General features: G+C 42.9%; 1 protein-coding gene across 2 annotated transcripts in view; it reads left to right on the top strand.

Moving 5' to 3' along the window:
• The window catches only part of abca3b (ATP-binding cassette, sub-family A (ABC1), member 3b), a 92,587-nt gene that overhangs the window by 47,391 nt on the left and 21,179 nt on the right, over window positions 1-24,017 (top strand). For both annotated transcript variants that reach the window (XR_005945292.1, XM_041206223.1), the window contains 10 exons: window positions 3,157-3,367; window positions 7,251-7,401; window positions 10,180-10,278; window positions 12,605-12,797; window positions 13,793-14,099; window positions 16,461-16,737; window positions 18,713-18,917; window positions 19,707-19,926; window positions 21,011-21,169; window positions 22,365-22,537. Coding sequence is in view for 1 of the 2 variants with exons in the window: in XM_041206223.1 (XP_041062157.1) it covers window positions 3,157-3,367; window positions 7,251-7,401; window positions 10,180-10,278; window positions 12,605-12,797; window positions 13,793-14,099; window positions 16,461-16,737; window positions 18,713-18,917; window positions 19,707-19,926; window positions 21,011-21,169; window positions 22,365-22,537 (1,995 nt within the window). In the remaining variant the exon portion in view is untranslated. The remainder of the gene's footprint in view (window positions 1-3,156; window positions 3,368-7,250; window positions 7,402-10,179; window positions 10,279-12,604; window positions 12,798-13,792; window positions 14,100-16,460; window positions 16,738-18,712; window positions 18,918-19,706; window positions 19,927-21,010; window positions 21,170-22,364; window positions 22,538-24,017) is intronic.

The following is a 24,017-nucleotide window of genomic DNA, read 5'->3' as shown; positions in this document are numbered from 1 at the left end:
GATTTGCAGAATCTGCATCCTGTAATCACACACTATCTGCACGTTCATGGAGTGGAATCCCTTCCTGTTGATGAAGGCACCGGGCTCACCTGCTGGCACCTTGATGGCCACATGTGTACAGTCTATAGCACCCTGGACACGGGGGAAGCCAGCAATGGCTGCAAAGCCTCTGGCTCGATATGCCTGACTTGCCTGGTCGCAGCGGAAGTGAATGAAGGTCAATGCACGTCTGAACAGAGCGTCTGTAACCTGCTTGACACAAGTGTGGACAGCTGATTGGGAGACACTGCAAAGACCACCCACCGAGCCCTGGAAGGAGCCAGGTGCATAGAAGTAGAGAGCAACTGTGACCTTCGGAGCCGCTGGCATGGGGTGTCCACCCACACAGTTAGGGGAGATCTCAGGGCCAATCATCTGACAGTTCACTGTCTCCCTTGACAGTCGGAGCCTCCTTCGGCACTGCACCTCAGTCATATTGAGGTAGCTGCTTCACCACCTGTTTACCCTGGCAGCAGGATAGTGGTGTCTTCTGCGGCCCCTTCCACCTTGGACAACCTCTTGGCCCTGCGCCCCTTGTGCCTGCGCCTGGCCTCCCAAAGGTGGCTCCCCTGGAGGCTGATTGTCCACTCCTGGCCTCCTCCTTATTCTATCCCTCCTTTCCTCCTCAGAGGAGCTGCCTTCAGTGGAGATGTCAGAACCCATATCCCCAGGCTAAATGGAGGCCTCCGGAAAGCTGCAGGCCTGATAAAGATTACTGTCTGCGGACTGCTGAGCTGAAGCTTCAAAGTACAGAGAAAGCTATTGGAAATCGATGTGAACTGGTAACAATCACACAGGCAAGTTTAAAACAAATTTCTGTATTAAATACTTAAGAAAAAACATTAACAACCCCTCTGAGCCCACATATCCTGCCAGTGGATGAGGTTTGTTAAAAAATCAATTACCTGCCTGTCTGTTGGGCCCGTTGGGCCGAGGCGAAGATCACACGGGCTCCTCAAAATCGGCTTCAATTGCTGAGTTAAGGGCCTTCATAGCTCACCCGCCCACCTAAATATCGCGATGCCGTGTGCTGACATTGGGACGCTCGTGTGACGTCAGCGCGCAACATTTTAAGCGCTGACGTGTGGGCTCCGCCACCTGCGTGTCAGCCATAAAATTCTGCCCAATATGCTGCTTTTCTATTCTTCCTACCAAAGTGGACAACCTCACATTTTCCCACATTGTACTCCATCTGCCAATTGTTTTGCTCACTCACTTAACCTATCTATATCCATTTGCAATCCTTGAATCCGCATCACATCTTGCTTTCCTACCTATCTTTGTATTGTCAGCAAATTTGGCTACAATACAGTTGATCCCTTCATCCAAGTCATTAATATAGATCGTAAATAGTTGAGTCTCCAGCACTAATCCCCGTGGCACCCCACTAATTACGGTTTGCCATCTGAAAATGACCTATTTATCCCGACTCTGTTTCCTGTTAGTTAGCCAGTCTTCTGTCCATGGGAATATATAGCCCCCAACACCATGAGCTCTTGTATGTGGCTTTTATGTAACACCTTTATGTGGCTTTGGAAGCCCAAATACACTACGTTTACTGGTTCCCCTATATTTACCCATTTTTGTTACATCCTCAAAGAACTCTAATAAATTTGTCAAACACAATTTCCCTTTCACAAAACCATGTTGACTCTGCCTGATTATATTATGATTTTCTAAATGTCCTGCCGCTACCTCTTTAATAATGGATTCCAGCATTATCCCAGTGACAAATGTTAGGCTAACTGGCCTATAGTTTCCTGCCTTTTGTTGCCCTCCCTTTTTTGAATAGAGGTGCTACACTCCCAGTTTTCCAATCTGCTGGAACCTTTCCAGAATCTAGGGAATTTTTGAGGACTACAACCAATGCATCCACTATCTTGCAGCCACTTATTTTTTAATGCAGACCATTAGGTCCAGGGGACTTGCCAGCCTTCAGCCCCCTTGGTTTTCCCAATACTTTTTGTCTAGTGATTATGATTATTTTATATTGTCCCCACTCCCCCCCAACCATTTTTGCCCCTTGATTTTCTACTATTCTTGGGATGCTATTTGTGTTTTCCAATGTGAAGACAGACACTTGTTCAAAGTCTCTGCCATTTCATTGTTTCCCATTATTAATTCCCCAGTCTCACCCTCTAAGGGACCAAAACTCCTTTTAAGTACTCTTTAATATACTTTTGTGGAAGCTTTTACTGTCTGTTGTATTCAAGAAATATAACACGAATATTCTGCCAAACAGGCCTGACTCAGATGAATCTGAAGCAGCTCTTCTGATCCATTGCTGGGCCCAGACTGTGTGTATGGTTAAGCTGTGTTTGAGAGCTGGGAGTGACCAGATTAAAACTGGTGTAACCACCTTTAGCCAAAACATTGATCTTATTTCTGTAACTGACTCCACATCAAAGGAAGCAAAAAATAGAAAACCCTTAAATAACTAATAATGCTGTGAGTAGGCCAAGAAGGAAGGGCCTTTGAATTATCAACATTTTTCCCTCAATTGGCTGATAAAATCCATTTTGTCGTTTATTTTATAGAGAACTGAGACACAGTAGCCTTCAATCAGTAACCATACTGGCTAACTCGTACAAAGTACAGTGCAGCAGTCACTACACTGGGATGGGCAACCATGGCTTTCTTACAAAGAGGTTGAAGCAGGAAAGTGAATCCAGTTGGCTAATTTATTGCAACCTGTTGTAGGGCAGCAATGGTTAATTTCAGGGAGAAGGACATCCAACCACAGAAAGGAAAATGAGGACAGAGCACCAACACTACTGAGCAAACCAACTTTGGGAGAGCATTGGAGATTGGGGGTTTTGGGGGAGGTGCGGAGAGGGTGGGTGACTGCATGATCACTTGGCTGCTACTGCAACAATTGCTGGTCATGCCTATTCCATAAAACAGGTCCTTGCTGACTGAACTTGTGACAAAGTTGGCCAAATGTACATCAAGCTCTGCCCACTTCCTTCTAAAAGGACCAGGTGCTTTGGAGCCGTGGAATGGGTGGAATACTTTCCAGAGGGAATTTTTTTTGTCTTCACAGTGCCACTGTCCTTTAGAAACTGGCTGAAACCCTATGGTGGATCCTGTATTTATTATTTGTTTTCTGTCCTTCAGGTTGTCATGTTGGATGAACCAACGTCTGGTATGGATCCACTGTCTCGCAGGGCTGCCTGGGACCTTCTACTGCATCAGAAGTATGGCCGCACTATCCTGTTAACCACTCATTTTATGGATGAAGCTGATCTCCTTGGAGATCGTATTCTGATCATGGCCAATGGGCAGCTTCAATGCTGTGGATCTTCACTGTTTCTCAAGAACAAGTATGGTGGGTATGCGAAACAGCGCAAAATACAACTCTACACCCTCTGAAATCTCTGCTCACCTGCAATTCTAACCATTTATACACCCCACCCCCAACTAGCCTTTTCTTGATCCACTGGCAGTTGTGCCTTCGATTTCCTGGGCTCTAAGCTCTGGAATTCCCTCCCTAAACCTCTCCACCTCTTTACCCTCCTTTTAAGAAGTTCCTTAAAGTCTACTTCTTCGAACAAGGTTTTAGCTGCCTCTCCCAAAAAATTCTTCTTTTGGCTTGATGTCAATTTCTGTCTCATTGTGTTCCTGTGAAGTGCCTTGGGACTTTCTTGTGTGTTAGACATGCTATATAATTCTAAGTTGTTGAGTGCATGTTTATCAGGCGTTGGCTGCACAGTGATATGTTCCTGCCAAACAGACAGCAAATGAGGAAAGGCCTTGAATGAGAAGCCTGATCTAAAAAGAACATAAGAAATTAAAAGTGGGAGTCAATTATACAGCCCCTCGAGCCTGTTCCACCATTCAGTAAGATCACGGCTGATCTGATATTGGCCTTAGTTCCACCTCCCTAAACTCTTCCCCATAGCTCTCAGATTCTTCAACAATAGTGGAATTGTCTATCTCAGCCTTGAATATATTCAATGATCCAGCCTCCATTTTTCTCTGGGTTAAAGAATCCCAAAGATTCGTGACCCTCTGAGTGAAGAAATTCCTCCTCATTTTGAGAGAAGAAATTCCTCCTCATCTCTGTCTTAAATGGGTGACCCCTTATTCTGAAACTGTGCCTCCTTGTTCTAGATTCTAGAGGGAAACCCCTCCCAGCAATTTACACTGTCAAGCCCCTCAGAATCTTATGTTTTGATAAGATCACCACTCATTCTTCTAAACTCCAATGAGTAAAGACCCAATCTGCTCAACCTTTTCTCATAAGACAACCCCTTTATCCCTGGAATTAACGTAGTGAACTTTCTCTGAACTGCCTCCAAAACAAGTGTATCATTTCTTCAATAAGGACAGCAAAACCATCTGCAGTACTCTAGGTGTTGTTTCAGCAATACCTTGTTTAGTTTTCAGTGAGACTTCTCTACTTTTATACATACCCCACCCCCCCCCCCCACCCTTGAAATAGAGGCCAATGTTCAATTTGCATTCCTAATTACCTTCTTGTACCTGCATGCTTACTTTTTGTTTCATGCACAAGGACACCCTGATCTCTCACTATCGCAGAATTCTATAGTATTTGCATTTAAATTATATACTGCTTTTCTATTATTTCTACCAAAGTGGATAACTTCACATTTTCCCACATTATATTCCATCGGCCAAATTTTTGCCCAATCACTTAACCTATCTATACCCCTTTGCAGAATTTTTCTGTCCACCTATCTTTATATCGTCAGCAAATTTGGCGACAATACACTCTGCCCCTTCACCCAATTCATTAATAAAGATTATAAATAGCTGAGGCCCCAGCACTGACCTCTGTAGCACCCCTCCTAATTAATTACAGCTTGCCAACCTGAAAACGTCCCATTTATCTCCCCTCTCTATTTCCTGTTAGCTAATCCTCTACACATGCTAATCTCAGTGTACAGCTTGTTGCTGTAGGGACTGCAATTCACAATATGGGTAGGGAAGGACTGAATTTATGAGGCTGTTCAGTGGATAAGATATTCTTGGCAGAACATTCATTTCAGTGGTGTTGGTTGAATTTTTTTTGCAATCTAATGTAAATGTAAGTCATACTTGGAGTTCAACTGATACCTCCCAGTGGAGTAAGATTCTGGAACTTCCTGTATCCTGCTACAGACTGCATTGGGAGATGAGCAATCTTTTCCATGTGTGTGCAGTATTTTGACAGTAAGACTTTAAGATCGGTCTATCTGGCGAAGACCAGCAGCTGAGGGAACATGTTAACATTTAGAAAAATAGCAAAGGGTGAAAAGTGGCCATTCAGCCTATTGACTCATTCCTACCCTCACTATTCTGTTGATGGATCCCGTTACTGGGCTGCTTTGTGCCATTGTACACTTCCAGCTGACAATTCTCTTTCCTGGCCTTCACCAATAACTCTGCAATATTTGGACTTTATGATCTGCTTACTCTAGATTCCGGTCCTCTTGACCTTTTCTGCACCTTGCCCGAGTTCTTGTGGAAGGGTGACCCAGAGTGAGGGAGGGGTATCAAGTGGGGAGGGTGGGAATACTGTCAGAGAACTGAGTCATGAAATGTAAAAATCAGACAGGTTCAGTTAGGGACCTGCAATCCTCTCACTAGATGCTGCAGTTAGGTGAGACTTAACACCAGGTGATAAAGACAGAATATGCTGCCTTTCAACTGGGTGTTATGAACCCTTAGGACATTCTCTGCAGGCTCAATCTGTGCTGGTCTGCCTATAATTCACATTTTGCTTTGCTTCTTTAATTATGTTGTGATGTTGAAAGTGATGGACCTGCCAGAATCAGACTGTCTTTTGTGTTAATTTGATTCAGTTTGTCGAATATTTATGCATTCTTTTCCAGCTAGGGATTCTGTGTTTAATTTAATTTGAAAGGGCGTAGATTGGTGAAAGAGAAGTCACTATACAACAGTGCAGAATCACCAGATTTCTGTCCACAGTACTGATGGATGTGCAGTTTTCAACTGGGGGAAACCATTTGACCCTGGGCAATGACCATCAGCAACAAGAGAGAATCTAACTACCCCCCCTTGACATTCAGTAGCATTACCATCGCTGAATCCCCCACTATCAACTTCCCGGGGGTTACCATTGACCAGAAACTGAACTGGACTAGCCAAATAAAAACTGTGGCTACAAGAGCAGGTCAGAGATAGGAATCCTGTGGCGAGTAATTCACCTCCTGACTCCCCAAAGCCACCATCTACAAGGCACAAGTCAGGAATGTGATGATATACTCTCCGCTTGTCTGGATGATTGCAGCTCTAGCAATACTCAAGAAACTCAACACCATCCAGGACAAATTAGCCAGCTTGATTAACACCCTATCCACAAACGTTCAGTCCTTTCACTATTGATGCACAGTGGCAGCAGTGTGTACCATCTAGAAGACGTACTGCAGGAACTCACAAAGGCTCCATAAACAGCACCTTCCAAACCCACGACCACTACCATCTAGAAGGACAAGGGCAGCAGACACATGGGAACACCACCACCTGGAAGTTCCCTTCCAAACCACTCACCATTCTGACTTGGAAATAAATGTCATTCCTTCTCTGTTGCTGGGTCAAAATCCTGGAACTCCCTCCCTAACAGTACTGTGGGTACATCTACACACAGGGACTGCAGCGGTTCAAGAAGGCAGCTCACCATCACCTTCTCAAGGGCAACTAGGGATGGGCAATAAATGCTGGCCCAGCCAGCGATGCTCACATCCCATGAATGAATTTTTTTTTTTAAAACTGACCCTTTATCCTACTCTTGTAGTGTAATTTAAATTATTGTCTCTTTTCCATATTATCTGCTACCTTGGCCACCTCTAAGATGAAGAGTGAAGATCCCAAGTTTATCAACTTTTCCTCATACTTAAGATCACTAAGATGTGGATCACCATAGTGATGCCTCTTTGCACCCCATTCACCACCTACAGCATCCCTTGTAGCTCAGTGACCAGAACTCGATTCAGTACTCTAGGTGGGACAATGGGCTGAAGCAGGATTTGACCAGATTCAAGCCCATTGATAAATGCAGCTGACAAGGTGTTATGCCTTGAAAATGCCACATCCTAACTCTGTAATAGCCATGACACAGGTAATGCACCCTCATAGTCTATAAACCTGTAAGTTGTGCCCAAAGGGAAGTTTATTCAAACTGAAACAATAGTCTTTTTTGTCTTTTCTTAGCTGCTGTAATTATTGTGCTGGGTATGTTGTTTCAGGGGCCGGGTACCACATGGTGATCGTGAAAGAGCCTCATTGTAAAATCGCTGCCGTTACTGATCTTGTGAAGAGCTATGTGCCCAAAGCAGCCCTGCAAACCACTGCTGGTGCAGAACTCTCCTACATCCTCCCGAATGAAAGTACTGACAGGTATATTATAGCAGAAAGCGAGAGCGTGTGTGTTGCGTGCACGGTTCAATCTTGGTAAAAGATGGAACTGGAGCTAATCTTTACAAAGTTTCACGTAACATGCATTCATTCACCTCCTAATTCAACAGCCACAGTTTCAGTCCGTGTCTATTTTTAGGGATTCAAGTGAATTACTAAGTAATACCCACTAGCTGCATACAATTAAAATCACAATTAATATACAGCTAATTAATTCACTTCTCTCTCTAAATGAAAATTAGAGTTAATATGCACAACCAAAATTTCAAAACAAGTTAAATCAAAGACCTCCATATTCTGTACAAAGCATTGCATTTTGAGATGCCCCTCCTCTAAGATCCCTAACATCATTCTTGTACACACATTTCCTTTTGTAAAACAATCAGATAGTTGGTGACTTGCCCCACCCATTTTATTTTAGAGATTTCCTATCTCTCCAGCATTTATTTCAGGCCAGCAAGGTCAATGTGTAACCTTTTCTCACTTACACTTTTCATAGTGTGTACATAAATAATAATTAATTATGGGGCTATGTAACATTAAGTGGGTCGGTATACTATCATCAGTATGCCCCCTGTACAGAATCTGACTTAAAATATTTGACAAGTAGAATCCCATATCCACAGGCAGCGTTTCAACAACCAATTTTAACAATCATTTTTATTTTCATATCTCCTCAAGCCAAAGTACAACATTTCCCATTTTCACCCAAAAGAAATATTCTGAAACTGGCTGCAATTGAATACCCATCAGGAAGATTAGCATGTGAAGCACTGCTAAAAATAACCAGCTTCATGTTCTTTGAGTCATCTAAAGATAGAAAATTAAGTACACTTTTCTCCAGATTTAATTTTTCTCTGTCTCTTCTTTAGATATAACATAATCTTACTGTGATGACCTAGTATGATTAACCTGGATGGGAGTAACACTCTCTCCAAATAAGATTGTTGATTTAAAGTTGTTCCACATATACACTGTTTAATATCTAAATTCATATGTGTAAAAGCCCCACAACCTTGACTCCCAATTTTAAATGCAACAGTAATCTTATTAATAACACATTCTCAAATTCTGCAGTACCACCCCATAAGAAATTAGCAACATGCATCATGAAGAGACCTGAAAGTTTTCCCTTATGATACCAATATAACATTGCAGAATCTGCTTTTAGCTAAACATAATTAATTTTCAGCCACACCAATCTCACTGAAATCTCACATTCAGGCCATAGATGCATCCACTTAGTTTCCATTGTCTTCCTTCTGCATCTGGTGCCTCTTTAGGCAGTTTCAGAAACAGTGCTCTGTGAAAACTGTTGCCCTGCAGAAATGTGGCTTTTATGTCAATTGATCTACATTGCCTGGAATATATGGCCAAAATATGTAAACGAAAATACACTTCCACCTGTGGGAGAGTCCACTCTAACATCTCCCAGTCACTCTTTGAAACCCCTAGGATGAGCCTCACTTTGGCCTTAAAACTCTTGCAGGTGGGACTTTTTGCAGTCCAATCCACCTTAGTAATAAAGCTGGTTGCCCCTTACATAGTACCTCAGAATAAACTCCAACTATCTAATTTCCCTTGTTTTGTCTCTCTTTAGTTTATCCTCACATTTATTGGCAGCCACCAAAACTTCACAATCATGAGAATTCCTGCTTCTAGTACTGTTCCGAAACTGTCCTGTAGCCTTTATCTCATTGTCTAATCTATTCAAGTGATGGCCTCAAATTGCGTTATATTAACGGGACCAGTTCTGCGCGATTGCCCTCTTGCGCTATCAGAGGCTATGTCCCAGTCTGTGTGTTGGTCTGTCTGAGTGAGTGAGTGAGTATCTCGATCCCAGTGAGAGTCAGCATGTACATGAGTCACAAAAATTTAGTACAGTATGCAGGTACAGCAAGCGATTCAGAAGGCAAATGGAATGTTGTCATTTACTACAAGGGGAATGGAATATAAAAGTAGGGATGTTTTGCTACAGTTGTACAGGGCATTAGTCAGACTGCATCTAGAGTACTGTGTACAGTTTTGGTCGCCTTATATAAATGCATTAGAAGCGGTTCAGAGAAGGTTTACTCGATTGATACCTGGGATGGGGGTTGTTATCCTATGAGGAAAGTTTGAACAAGCTGGGCCTGTATCCATTGGAGAGGTGATCTTATTGAAATATATAAGATCCTGAGGACACTGGACAAGGTGGATGCTGAAAGGAAGTTTCCCCTTGTGAGAGATTAGAACTAGGGGACACAATTTAAAAATAAGGGTCTCCCATTTAAGACAGAGACAAGGAGAAATTTTTTCTGAGGGCCGTGAGTCTTTGGAACTCTCTTCTCCAGAGAGTGGTGGAGGCAGGGTGGTTGAATATTTCTAAGGCAGAGATAGATAGAGTCTTGACTAACAAGGGAGTCAAAGGATTTCAGGGGTAAGCAGGAATGTGGAGTTGAGGCCACAATCAGATCAGCCATGATGTTATTGAATGGCAGAGCAGGCTTGAGAGGCCAAATGGCCTACTCCTGCTCCTATATCGTATGTTCATATCGCTCCCAGTGAGTGTGAGAGTAAAACAAACACTTGTGCATGTGTTAAAAGGACCAAGTTATGCAAATGACAATCACTAAGTAACAAAAGTTTATTTGATTGGTAGCAACAATTGGATTGATCGTATTCTTACACACCAGTACATTCCACACAGCAACACCTGGATCAGAGATTTCCCCTGGAAGAGCTGATGATTCTATATATTTACATTCTTTCTGTCTGCAGGTTTGAAGCCCTTTTCTCGGAACTGGAAAAGAAGAAGAAGGTGCTGGGAATCGCCAGTTATGGAGCCTCAGTCACTACCATGGAGGAGGTATTTTTGAGGTGAGTGTGAGGTCGAGCAGTTTGCAATTGTTGCACTGGTTCTGTTTCACTTCCTCTGCTCCCCAAATAGAGACATTTTATGGAATCTCTCGCTCTCTCTCCCTCCCCGAAACAGGCCATGAATTGCTGCAACATATCCCAATATAATCTGTAACATTGCTTCATCTGAACATACCTCATTTTGATTCTCATGGGAAAACCACAGTCAACGAGTATGGTATAAATATAAACTGGCACACACTTCACTTCTCTCCTCCTTTAAAATGCTCCATAAAACCTATATCTTTGAACAAACTTTTGGTCATCTGCCATAATATCTCCTTTGGTAACTTGGTGTCACATTTTGATTAAGAACATAAGAAACGGGAGCAGGAATAGGCCATTCAGTCCTTCGAGCCTGCCCCGCCATTTATTAAGATCAAGGATTGTGTCCTTAACACCACTTTCCTTCCTGCCTCCATAACCCTTGACTCCTTTGTCAATCAAAAATCTGTCTAACTTGGCCTTGAATATATTCAATGACCCAGCCTCCATTGCTCGCTGGAGAAGAGAATTCCAAACGCTAATGACCGTATGAGAGAAGAAATTCCTCCTCATCTCTATCTGAAATGGGAGCGACCTTATTTTGAAGCTGTGTACCCTAGTTCTAGATTTCCCCATGAGAGGAAACACCCTGGCTGCATCTACCCTGTCAAGCCCTTTCAGAATCTTAAATGCTTCAATAAGGTCACCTCTCATTCTTCTAAACTCCAGTGAGTATCGGCCCAACCAGCTCAACCTTCCCTATATAAAACAAGCCTTTCATCCTAGGAATCAGCATAGTGAACCTTCTCTGAACTATTTCCGATGCAAGTATGTCCCTCCTTGAGTAAGGTGACGAAAATATTTTTTTATTCTTTCATGGGATGTGGGCATTGCTGGCGAGGCCAGCATTTATTGCTCAGCCTTAATTGCCCTTGAAAAGGTGGTAGTGTACACAGTAATCTAGGTGTGCTCTCAGCAATACCCTGTACAGTTGTAGCAAGAATTTGCTATTTTTATAGTCCATTCCACCTTGCAATAAAGGCCAACATTTTGTTTGGCTTTTTAATTACTTGCTGTACCTACATGTTGATTTTTTTGTGATTCATGTACAAGGACACCCAGATCCCTCTGTACTGCGGCAATCTGTAGTCTGTCTCCATTTAAATGATATTCTGCTTTTTTATTCTTCCTGCCAAAGTGGACAACCTCACACTTTCCCACATTATACTCCTACCAATTTTTTGCCCGCTCACTTAATCTATCTATATCCCTTTGTGGACTCTTTGTATCCTCCTCACAACTTGCTTTTCTACCTATCTTTGTATCGTCAGCAGATTTAGCTACAATACAGTCAGTCCCTTCATCCAAGTCATTAATATAGATTGTAAATAGTGCAGACCCAGCACTGATCCCTGTGGCACTCCACTGATTACAGTTTGCTATTCTGAAAATGACCCAGTTATCCCAACTCCCTATTTCCTGATAGTTAGCTAGTCCTCTATCCATGCTAATATAAAATGCTAATATGCTGATAATCACTCCTATGAAGTGCCTTGGGATTTTTACTACATTATAAATGCTTTATGCATGCAAACTGTTGTTACAATGTTAAGTGAGAACTTCTAGAAAGTTATAAATAAAATAAAAGCAAGGTTTAAAAATGAGGATGGTGTGAAGGGAGAATAAATTTTAAAAAGTATGCAGAAGGTTGTGATCTGACATAGGTTGCAAAGATAAATACATAAACTATGTTCAATATTGCAACAGTTATACAGAAGCTGGAAAGAAACAAAACCAGACAGCCCAAGGAGATGGCTTACCTCAGGTCTGTCGAAACACAAAGCAGCAACATTAAGAAGCAGCAGCAGTAAGATGACTCCTTCCACTGCCAGTGGGAATGACTGATCAGTTTTGAGGAATGAGATCCCCCTTTTTTTTTTTTTAAACCCTTCCCCTCTCAATTGTCTCTCCACCCACCAACACCCCCCGTCTCACTCTCCCTCCCCGTCCCTCCCTCTTGACTCTCTGCCTCCATCCTGTTTCCCTCCTTCCTCTGTATCTCCCCCTCCCTCCTGTCTCTTTCTCTTCCCCCCCTCCCATTTCTCTCTCTAACCCCCACCCTCTTTTGTTTCTGTCTTCCTCCCCTCTACCCCTGTTCCACTGCCAGTCTCCCTTTTGTTGACTGATGATTTTACACCTCTCATGTTTTGAGTGGAGCTGCTGCTGATTCTGGTGCTGAGGACTGCCGATCCTCCCTTTAGTGTAACTCCATTTGTCATTCAATGCTTTTGGTCCTTTGCAGGGTGGGGAAGCTGGTGGACCCCAGCATGGACTTACAGGCAATCCAGTTGCCAGCAATCCAATACCAACATGAGCGTAGGACAGGTGACTGGTCAACTGGGGAGAAAACCAGCTTGAGTGACCTGATGGATGCTACAGATGACAGTGACCATGATCATCTCATTGACTACTCTTCTATCAAACTGAACACAGGGGTAAGTTCATTAACAACAAAAACAAAAGTACCTGGAAAAACTCAGCAGGTCTGACAGCATCTGCGGAGAGGGATACAGTTGACATTTCGAGTCCGTATGACCCTTTGTCAGAACTAAAAAATTTTATAACTGTATCCCTCTCCGCAGATGCTGTCAGACCTGCTGAGTTTTTCCAGGTATTTTTGTTTTTGTTCTAGATTTCCAGCATCCGCAGTATTTTGCTTTTATCTTAGGTAACTTCATTAACTCTGAGAAGGGCCGCAGATGAAGAGGCAGGCATCTTTCAGAATTAAAATGAAGGACCTGCTCTTTTTTTTTTACAAATAACATTTCAAACTTTTAATCATTTTTTCTTTAGCTCCCAGCAAGATTAATTGTGTCCGCCTGGCTCTGTGTATAGCACTTTTGCCTCTGATTCAGAAAGTTGTGGGTTTAAATTCCACTCCACAAACTAGAGGACATAATCCAGGCTAACATTCCAGTGCAGTACTGAGGGAGTGCTGTCAGTTATGCCACCTTTCAGAAGAGGTGTTAAACCTCTCAGGTAGATGTAAAAGATCCCACAGCTAATATTTTGAAGAAAACCAGGAGAGTTCTCCTCGGTGTCCTGGCCAATATTTATCCCTCAATTAATATCACTAAAACAGATTATCTGGTCATAATCACTTTGCTGATTATCAGAGCTTACTCTGTGCAAATTGGCTATTGCATTTCCTGCATCACAAGAGTGACTTAATTTCTAAAAGTGCTTAATTGGCTGTAAAATGCATTGGGGCAGCCTGCGGCCGGAATTTTCCAGTTCCACTGAAAGTCAATGAACTTTTGTCTGCCTCTCCAAATTTTCTGTTGCCCCAGAAAATCCTGGCCCCTATATATCTTTAATAAGGGACCGGTGTCTCTGTGGCTCTTAGTGAGCTGGGGTGCTGGTGTTTCTTATTTTGTTGGATTCTCTTGCTCTGTAAAAAGCCTTGACTTCTCCCCCTTCTCTTGTGCAGGTCATCCTGTATTTGCAGCAGTTCTATGCCATGCTCATGAAGCGAGCAACATATACCTGGCGGAACTGGAAGGTGTTTACAGCCCAGTTTATGGTCCCGCTGATTTTTGCCTGCTTTGCATTGATTGTCGCCAAGACATTTCCAGGACCCCAGGATTCACCTCCGCTAAATCTGACTTTGGAAAAGTACGGGTCTACCATTGTCCCTTACTCATTGAGACCCAACTCCCGGACCCAGACTAAAGATTTGGCTCTGAGCTACAGAGAGGTGTTACAAGAACAGCTCGGCATCCCAAGACAGATCGAGGGTGAGGGACTGACTATACTCCTCTACTAATCTTTCCTTTAACTCTCCACTTGAATCTTCATATTCGCAGTCTTCTCATTGTTTTTCTTCACAAAACTTTTTTTTCTTTTTTTGAGAATATAAATCATAAATAACTACATTTGTAGGATCACAACAAAAAACCCATCCTTAGCAGCAGAGCAAACTCTGTGACCCTGCTTCTGATCACTGCATGTGAGAGCTGCACAGTTCCTCAGCCTTGGTTGAGGCAAAGCCTCTGGGATTTGGATTACAATCAACTGATGTCTGCTTTCTACCATGATTTTTGAGCCCATTTAGAATTTTATGGTAAAAACAAAATACTGCGGATGCTGGAAATCTAGAGCAAAAACAAAAATACCTGGAAGAGCTCAGCACGTCTGGCAGCATCAGTGGAGAGGAATACAGTTAAAGTTTCAAGTCTGTATGACCCTTCGTCAGAACTAAAGAATTAGAGAAATGAGGTGAAATATAAGCTGGTAGAGGGGGGTGGGACAGGTAGAGCTCGATAGGGGGCCAGTGATAAGTGGAGGCCAAGAAGAGATTGCCAAAGATGTCATAGACAAAAGGACAAGGGGGTGTTGACGCCGGTGATATTATCTAAGGAATGTGCTAATGGGGACATTAAGGGTAGCAAGCAGGACAAGCTGGTGGCAGATGGCCCTTGCAGGGGTGGGGTGGGGGGAAGAGATCGAAATGGGCTAAAAGGTGGAGGTGAAACAATAGATTGAAATAAATTTAAAAATAGGTGGGAAAAGAAAAATATATTTGTAAAAAAAAATATATAAATTATTGGAAAAAGGGGGATTGGAAAGGGGGTGAGGTTGGTGGAGAGAGCTCATGACCTGAAATTGTTGAACTAAATATTAAGTCCGGAAGGCTGTAAAGTGCCTAATTGGAAGATGAGGTGCTGTTCCTCCAGTTTGCGTTGAGCTTCACTGGAACATTGCAGCAGGCCAAGGATGGACATGTAGACATGAGAGCAGGGCGGTGTGTTGAAATGGCAAGCGACAGGGAGGTCTGGGTCATGCTTGCGGACAGACTGAAGGTGTTCCGCAAAGTGGTCACCCAGTCTGCGTTTGGTCTCTCCAATGTAGAGGAGACTGCATTGGGAGCAGCGAATGCAGTAGACTAAATTGAGGGAAGTGCAAATGAAGCGCTGCTTCACTTGAAAGGAGTGTTTGGGCCCTTGGACGGTGAGGAGGGGAGAAGTAAAGGGCAGGTGTTGCACCTTCTGTGGTTTTTTTTTACAAATATATTTTTATTTTCCCACCAATTTTTAAATTTATTTTGATCTATTGTTTCATTTCGACCTTTTAGCCCATTTCAATCCCTTCCCTCCACCCTAGGGCCATCTACCACTCGCTTGTCCAGCTTGCTACCCTTAATGTTCCCATTAGCACATTCCTTAGATAATATCACCACCGTAAACACCTCTTTGTCTTTTTGTCTATGACATCTTTGGCAATCTCTTCTTGGCCTCCACCTATCACTGGCCCTCTATTGAGCTCTACCTGTCCCACCCCCCTCTACCAGTTTATATTTCACCTCATTTCTCTATTTCCTTAGTTCTGATGAAGGATCATATGGATTCGAAACGTTAACTGTATTCCTCTCCGCTGATGCTGTCAGGCCTGCTGAGTTTTTCCAGGTATTTTTGTTTTTGTTCTAGAATTTTATGGGATGTGAGGCAGACAATTCTTGTGCCTGCTCCCTTTCCAAGGGATATTACAGGGAGAGGCAGGGCTAATGGGATGGCATCTTTCACTAGCTATGCTACAATTTTTGCCCAAGCTGTTAATGCTTGGTAGCCTGCATGAGGCTGTTGATGGGACCAAATCCTGAGGGAACATTTGCTCAGAACTGGGAGAATAACTAATTTATAATCTGCACTTTTTAAATAGGTAGTCCTCTTACACAAAATCAACATTGATTGGCAGCCCTCTTACACAAGATTTCTCCCAATAGGCTTACACACAATCTCCTCCAATAAGCAGGTCTCTTAAACAAAATATCCTTCAATAGCAATCCTCTTGAACAAGATTACTTCCTGTAGGCAGTGCTTTTGCACAAAATTTCCAATAGGGAGCCCTCTTCTACAGCCTCCCTTCTGCCCAAGTGTGACCCAGAAATTCAAGGCAACTAGGGGAATTTTTCTCTAAAAATTTAAATAGTTAATACATTAAAAATATGAACTTTGTTGAGTTGAAGTAATATCTCTTGTGCCTTTGGTTGTGGTGCATGAGTTGCTGTTGGTCACACTGTCAGTGTGGGGCAGTGTTGATTTGCTAAGTTGTATTTATTGTCTGATGTCTGACAGATTCTTGTTACCTTTTTCCTCCAGGTGATATTATTGATTATCTGTTGAATTCTTCAATTAAGGAAGGAGCAACCTTTAATGAACAATGTTTGGTAGCTGCTGATTTCCATGACACACCAACATCTCAAACCAGGATAAGGATTTTATTCAATAACTTGGGCTACCATACTTCTGCTACTTCCCTGATGTTAGTGGACAATGCCTTATTCAAAATGCTGGTGGGACCAAGCGCTTCAATCAGTACCACCAACTACCCACAGCCCCGCAACATTACAGAGCAAGCAATAGACCAACTGAATGAGTACGTGCTCAGCATTAACCTTCTGCTAGAAATGGTCCACCCGATAATTGGGAGTGGGGTGCCTTATGTGGTGTAGTACGCGATCATATAGACCAGCCACATCCCGAGTTTGAGCCCTTAATCTACACTGAGTCAGCCAGAGATGCCCTGGCCTAGAAAGGGAATAATCAGCCAGTTAATGACTGTTGTTTCAGTTTTCTCCCTTGCTGTCTGATTGATTCTTGTTGAGGCACATTTTCCACCAGTAAGCTCACTTAACTGCTAGATTTTCAAGCCAAGCAGTGCGCAGCAAAAAATATAAGAAATAGGTGCAGGAGTAGACCATTCAGCTCCTGGGGCCTGTCCTACCATCCAGTGAGATTATGGCTGATCCTCAACCTCAATTCCACTTTCCTGCTCAATTTTCATTTCCCTTGATTTCCTTAGTGTTTGAAAATCTATTGAACTCCGTCTTGAATATACTCAGTGACTGAACATCCACAGCTCCATAGATTCATAACCCTATGAATGAAGAAAGTTCTCCTCATCTCAGTCCAAATGGTTATCCTCTTATCCTGAGAATGTGCTCCTGTGTCCTAGACTCTCCAGCCAGGGGAAACAAATCAGAACTTGTTTGCATTTCAATGAGATCACTTCGCATTCTTCCAAACTCCAAAGAGTATAGGCCCAATCTACACAACCTCTCCTCATCCCAGGAATCAGTATAGCGAACCTTGGTTGCACCCCCTTTAAGGCAAGTATATCCTCCCTCGGGTACCGAGGCCAAAATTGCGCACACTACTCCTGGTGTGGTCTCACCAAAGCCCTGTACAGTTGTAACAACTTCCTCATTCTGTCTTCCAACTCTCTTGCAATAAAGGCCAAGAAACTATTTGCTTTCCTAATTACTTGCTGAACCTGCATGCTAACTTTTTCTGATTTGTGAACCCCCAATCCCACTGAACACCAACATTGTCAGCATTTTAAAAAATTGCTTTTTCTATTCTTCCTACCAAAGTCAATAACCTCACATTTTCCCTCACTTAACCTGTTGTGTGTGTGTGTTTAGTTTTATCAAGTCTTGCTCTGAGAACATATTACTGATCCCTGTCACCTTCCACCTGCTTCAAATTACTGCTTTGTATTAGGAAAAGTCACACAGTCAGTTGAAGAGCAGCAGTTGGCCAGGTCAGGGAGGAGTAAGTAACTCAGTCAGTGAGTCATGAACAGAACCGACAACTTAAATCAGTGCCTCATGCATCATGGTTAATGCTCTATCCGTTCCTGCACCACAACACGCAGCTGAGCTTTATGCAGATTGTATATCTAGATTCACATGCCCACTGCACTGTGTGGGCAGGTATCCTATGTAACACCAGTTATTTACTTGGACTTTAAGAAAGCAAAAACAGCCTGAAAGTTCCACTCATAACTGACAATGGTGGATTGGCTGCTGTGAATATGTACACATTGGGCACTGACTATGCAAGCACTGTGCCTGAACATCACAGTTTGGCACTGTGCCTGTGGTAATTGAAGCTGATGTCACATATCCTACAGGCTGCTGATGTGCTGCCATCTTCCTTGGTTGGAATGAGACCAAAAGCTAAAAAAGACACAATCAGGATGAGAGATTGGGCTTCATTTCTGATGGTGAGACCCCCTCCTTTTAATGGAAGGACATCAGTCCCATTCATAAGCTACACTCCAAATAGACCCAGCTCACTTTATGCAACCATATTGAACACCTAAGGATATTGCCAAGGATATAAGGGAGACATCACTGTACCAAAATTAAAGGTTGTTCCCGGGTGAAAATTTCTGTTAATCATTCAATTGCCTGTGGTTAATGGAGCTGAGAATAACCCTTCAGAATTAAAGTTATTTAGGGGATGCTGGAGCTAGTAGAATGGTGACATCCTGATCATGGAGTTAGGGTTATAGGTGGCCAATTGTTTATGCACCAGTTCACTGCATTCTTTTTATTTGCTTACAGGAATCGGACAGGATTTGCTTTAGCCTTCAACTTGATGTATGGCATGGCATTTCTGGTCAGCACCTTCACTCTGTTGTTGGTGGCTGAGAGAACCATAAGATCCAAGCACATTCAACTCACCAGTGGCCTTCATATCATCAACTACTGGATGTCTGCTCTCCTCTGGGATTTGATTAACTACTTCATCCCGTGTATCGCAATCCTAGTAAGAAACTGATTCCTGAGCTGACTCATTCCTTGTGAGGAATAGAACAGGAATCTCAACATCTTTCAAACAGTTAGTGGACGTATCCTATATATAGTGTGATTACTGGACATCTGTTTCTGGGTAACTGTGCTGAGAGTAGTTTGGGAGGAAGTGGGTGGTGGAGTTTAAAATAAATAGGTCTTATTTACTCATGTTCTGTCCTAATGGATTGATTCTGAAGGTTGGGGGCCCAGTAACAACCTGTAATTGCCATTTCTCTACACCAGTGTGCCAGTGCTTTTAAATGGGAACTCTCTCCACCAGGCCATAACTTAGCAGGTCCTTCTGATAACCTGAATTCATTCAGAGATAGTCCCATGGGGTAGATGCAGGGACAGAATCTATAATTAATACCTCCGTTAAACCCATTTCTTTGACTAGTGTTTGTTCACTTTGATGATATCCCTACTTTGGCTCAAGTTCCATTGTCTTTGCATCTCTGGGAATGTTTCTGTACAATTGTGAATCATTGCAAATATGTTCAGAGCCTGTAATTATTTTGTTGAAAGACATCCTGCCTTTGCCCAGCAGTCGTAACCAATCATGACGTGGTCCAAATCCACTGCAGAACTTGTGGTACTGACACTGCTGAGCTTTACTGTCTGGCTTGTAATGGGTTTGTTTTGGGTACACCTGATCCTCACTGTGAAACCAGAGCTTGAGGTGAAAACACAGTCTGATCGCAGCACATAGCCATCAAAAAACAACAAGAGGAGCGCAAAAAAAATAATTATGATTTGTTTGCAGGTGATATTCCAGATCTTTGAGCTGCAACCTTTCACTGTGCAGGAACATCTGGGAGATGTGTTGATACTTCTGCTCCTTCATGGCTGGTCTATTATCCCTGTCATGTACCTCTTCCACTACTTTTACTCTGTGATTGCTACAGCTTACATCAGGACCACCATAGCCAACATCCTGACTGGCACTGCTAGCTTCTTGGCCATCACCATCATGAACATTCCAGGTACTCAGAAGTAAGAGACTCAGAAACAGGAGTTTAGGGGCTGAGAATTGCATTCTATTGCTTCAAGACACCGTAGAATCTTGGTGTCTGAATTTTGCAATTAGACAGGGAGAGCTTTGCCACAATGTACTGCATTAATGTTGTGTTGCATTGCTATTGCCAAGCCCTATATCAGTGCTGTCACTGGGGCATGCATTGGTGCTATCACAGTGACCTGCATTGGCATTGTTATGGTACCCTGCATTAGAGCTGACACATGCTGTGCATCAGCATGGTCAGCAGGTCATACATTGGTATGACAGTGATGTGTTGATAGCATAATACTCTGCACTTGTGCTATCACACTACCCTGCATTAGTGCTGTGTTGCAGAATGCCAGGATCTAGTTGTTTCCCAGGATTTTGCAGAGGCTGAGATCCATATCTCCCTGCTAAAGATTGGCAAGGAAGAGTCACAAAAAACATAGAAAATCTTTGGCACAGAAGGAGGCCACTCAGCCTGTCATGTCTGTACCAATGGGGAAAAAAAGAGCTATCTGATCCCACTTTCCAGCTCTTGGTCTGTAGCTGTGTAGGTTACGGCACTCCAGGTGCTTATCCAAGTATTTCCAAGGTGCCAGGCGTTACATCACTTCATTGTAACCAGCTCAAGAGGAATATTGACAGATTGATGATGCAGAGGAGGGAGGAAGAGCAGATCAGCTAACTGCCCTTGGAATAGGAGAGAACTTGACTTGGGGATGGGGGAAATGGAATAAAGCATCATCCTGATTCAAGCACTTTGAACCTTCCTGTGGGAACTCAGACTGCTGACCGTCAGATGCTCAGGTCCTGAGGAACCTGCAGTTCCCTTCAATACTGTTTAGTTCCAGTGATTCATCCCTGTCACTAACGGCTCATGTAGCCATCTCCATTGTTGGTGTAAACTGGGCTTGATGCTTTTTGGCAGGTTGAAGGCTTACCATTCAAGGTAAACAGAATCACTTTGCCATCAGCTCTTGTTTGGGGAGGAGTGGGGATGGGGGACTTTGGCTGAGGAATGTATCTAGCTCAGTTTCATTATGTTTAATGGTTTCTCCCCACAGAGCTTGGTCTGACAGACCTAGCAAAGATTCTGGATGGAGTGTTTCTCATTTTACCCAATTACTGCTTGGGACAGGCCTTGAATGATTTTTACCAGAACTACCAATTGATCGCAGTGTGCACCACGAGCCCAGTTGCTGAATATCTGTGTAAGGCATTCAGTGAGTATTCCTCCAGTCTCAAAGCAGTTTTACACACATAATGTATGAACCAAGAAGGAGCTGGCAGGAGGAGGAATGATGTCCTGCTTGTGATGATATGTCATGTACTCAGATAACAGGAATAATGGAGCCAAAACAGCAGTCAAAGAGAAGTGGGTCTGTTTCCCACTTGTGCTAAATCAGTGTTATCCAATATAATAGCTCCCAGTCTAATGTAGTTGATTGATCAGTAAGTGAGTATTAGACTGCACCGTTAATCATGTGATTATAATATTCATACTCACATGTGAACTTTGACTTTTCATTCATTCATGATCGTTCATTGGTAAAATGAAAGCAGAGCGTGTGAATGTTTATCCATCGTTGAGTATTTTGCCACTATTCAGTAAGCAATGAAATAAATGTTGCTGTAAATATCCACATGTACATTTACCATATTGTGAGGAAAGTGTTTTGCCAAATCGGTCACCTTAGCAACATCTGGCTACTCGGTGATTTGTATTGGACAGCACTGACAGGTTTACTGTAGATAAATGCAAAGTATTACATGGAACCTACATGTATTGCAAGAGTGACCATCAGCAGAAGTGGGAAAGGTCTGGGATTTGATTGTTTCCAAAAATAAGCTTGTAATTATATAGTGACTTACCATATTAAAGGTTAGAAGGAAATAGAATATATGCCCACTTGTCCCACGGCCCTGTCTATCATCCCTAATAGAATCGTAGAATTGTTATACCACAGAAGGAGGCCATTTGGCTCTTCATGTCTGTGCTGGATGTCAGAGCAATGCACCTAGTGCCACTTCCCTGCCTTTTCCCCTTAGCCTGCAAATGTTTCCCTTTCAGATAATTATGCAAGTTTCTTTTGAAAGCCATGATTGAATCTCACCACATTCTCAGACAATGCATTCCAGATCCTAATGACTCATTGTGTAAAGACACGTTTCCTCATGTTGCTGTTGCTTCTTTTGACAGTGGAAGGGAGTCACTCTGGAATCCACCTACTGCATTACCCAGGAGTCTGTGAATTATATGTTACCTACCCATTGTCATCAGGGTAGGCTGAGTGGCCTAGAGACAGGAAAATGGACTAAATACCAGAAGATTTTTAAAAATGTTAAAATTAGATTCTCTAATGAACCTCTTCTCACACTATTGTAAGTAATGCCTTGTACATCATTGATCATTTGCAGACATCACCTACCAGATTAATTACTTATCCTGGGAATCTCCTGGAGTTGGCCGTTTCATTGTTGCCCTGGCAGCCCAGGGCTTGGCATTCCTGACTCTTCTCTTCCTTATTGAGTTCAGTGTCTTCAAAAAGTTATACAATTATTTCCATTATATGACCTGGAGAAAGAAAACGGTGAGTTCAAAGAGACAGAATAGTTAGTTAATTAATTGGACAAGTGAGACTGAGAACAATTTTTCTCTTATATGGCATGAAGTGACTCCTGATCATTGACATTGTTGCCAAGTGAAGATAAGGAAACTTATTTTTAGCAAGCATTACCAGGTTACTTGCTGCCAGTGTTCTCTATTACTGGACTGCTGGCTTGCAGTTAATCAGAGTATTGTAAGAACAAATAGGCAATAAATACTCAAGTAAGTTACAGGCTGTAATCTAATCAAGGGGTTTGGTGGGGTGGTGGCTATATATAGAATAACAGATACCCAGGAGTGAGCGTTATGTCACAAATAAAGGCCAGTTGGGAGTGGGTGCGGGCGGGTGTGGAGCCGATCGCTGCCTGTGATCAGCTGCGTGCCACCATTTTGCGTGGGTGGGCCAATTAAGGCCTGCTCCACGTGACACACGCCTGGAAGCACTCAGCGCTACCTGTGCCGGTGGGGGGAGGATAGAGAGTCAGGGCCTGCGCTCTTTCACGCAGGAGGTTTATATATTAATTTCATAATGTGAATTTCAAATAAAGAAGCGGAAAAATCATTTACACATGTCCCCTCATGTGACAGCGTCACATGAGCTGGGACATGTTTTTCAAATGTTCCAAAAATATTTATTAACGTTATAAACCCTTCATGAAACCTCATCCCACCCGTGGATGAAGCTTCAAGAAAAACGCCAAGGCCGCCTGGGCTCTTCGCCTGCCCACCAACCTTAAGGTTGGACAGGCAACTTTCTCAATTGCCTTAATTGTTTGATTAATGGCCTTAACAGGCCTTTGACAGTTCGGCAGGCGCGCAGTCGACTCTGGTGTGTGCCCACCGAAAGGAAGATCAGAATGGCATGCGGTGTTGGGACATACGCCCGACATCACCGCGCGTCATTTTACATGTCAGTGTGAGGGGGCCCGCCCCGCACACTGAACAGAAGATTCTGCCCATAGAGTCAGGCCCTACTACAATTCCAATTTAAAAATAATTTCCAATAACATACACATTAATATCTCTTCATGACAGTGAGTTACAGGCTAGAATCTAATTGAGCGGTTTTGGATAGTTTATCTACAGAATAACAGATATTCAACAGTGAGATACAAATTAATATCTACTTGAGGAGTTCAGGGGATTTATATAAACAACAGATAACCCAGGAGTGAGTTAAAGATTGTAATCTAATCAAAGGGTTTGGTGGGGTTTATATATAGAATAACAGATACCCAGGTGTGGGTCACAGACTAGGCTCTAATCGAGGGGCTCGGAGGTGGTGGTTATATGGAGAATAACAGATACCCAGGCTGGAATCTAATTGAAGGCCTAGCGAGGTTTATATATAGAATTACAGCTACCCTGCACTGAGTTATGGGATGGAATCTAATCAGGGGGTTTGGAGGGTTTACGTATGGAATAGCAGATACCCAAGAATGAGTTACTGGCTGGAATCTAAT

Source organism: Carcharodon carcharias, chromosome 15 (genome assembly GCF_017639515.1).
Source record: "Carcharodon carcharias isolate sCarCar2 chromosome 15, sCarCar2.pri, whole genome shotgun sequence".
Classification (NCBI taxonomy): domain Eukaryota; kingdom Metazoa; phylum Chordata; class Chondrichthyes; order Lamniformes; family Lamnidae; genus Carcharodon; species Carcharodon carcharias.
This window is presented reverse-complemented; position numbering and strand designations above follow the sequence as displayed.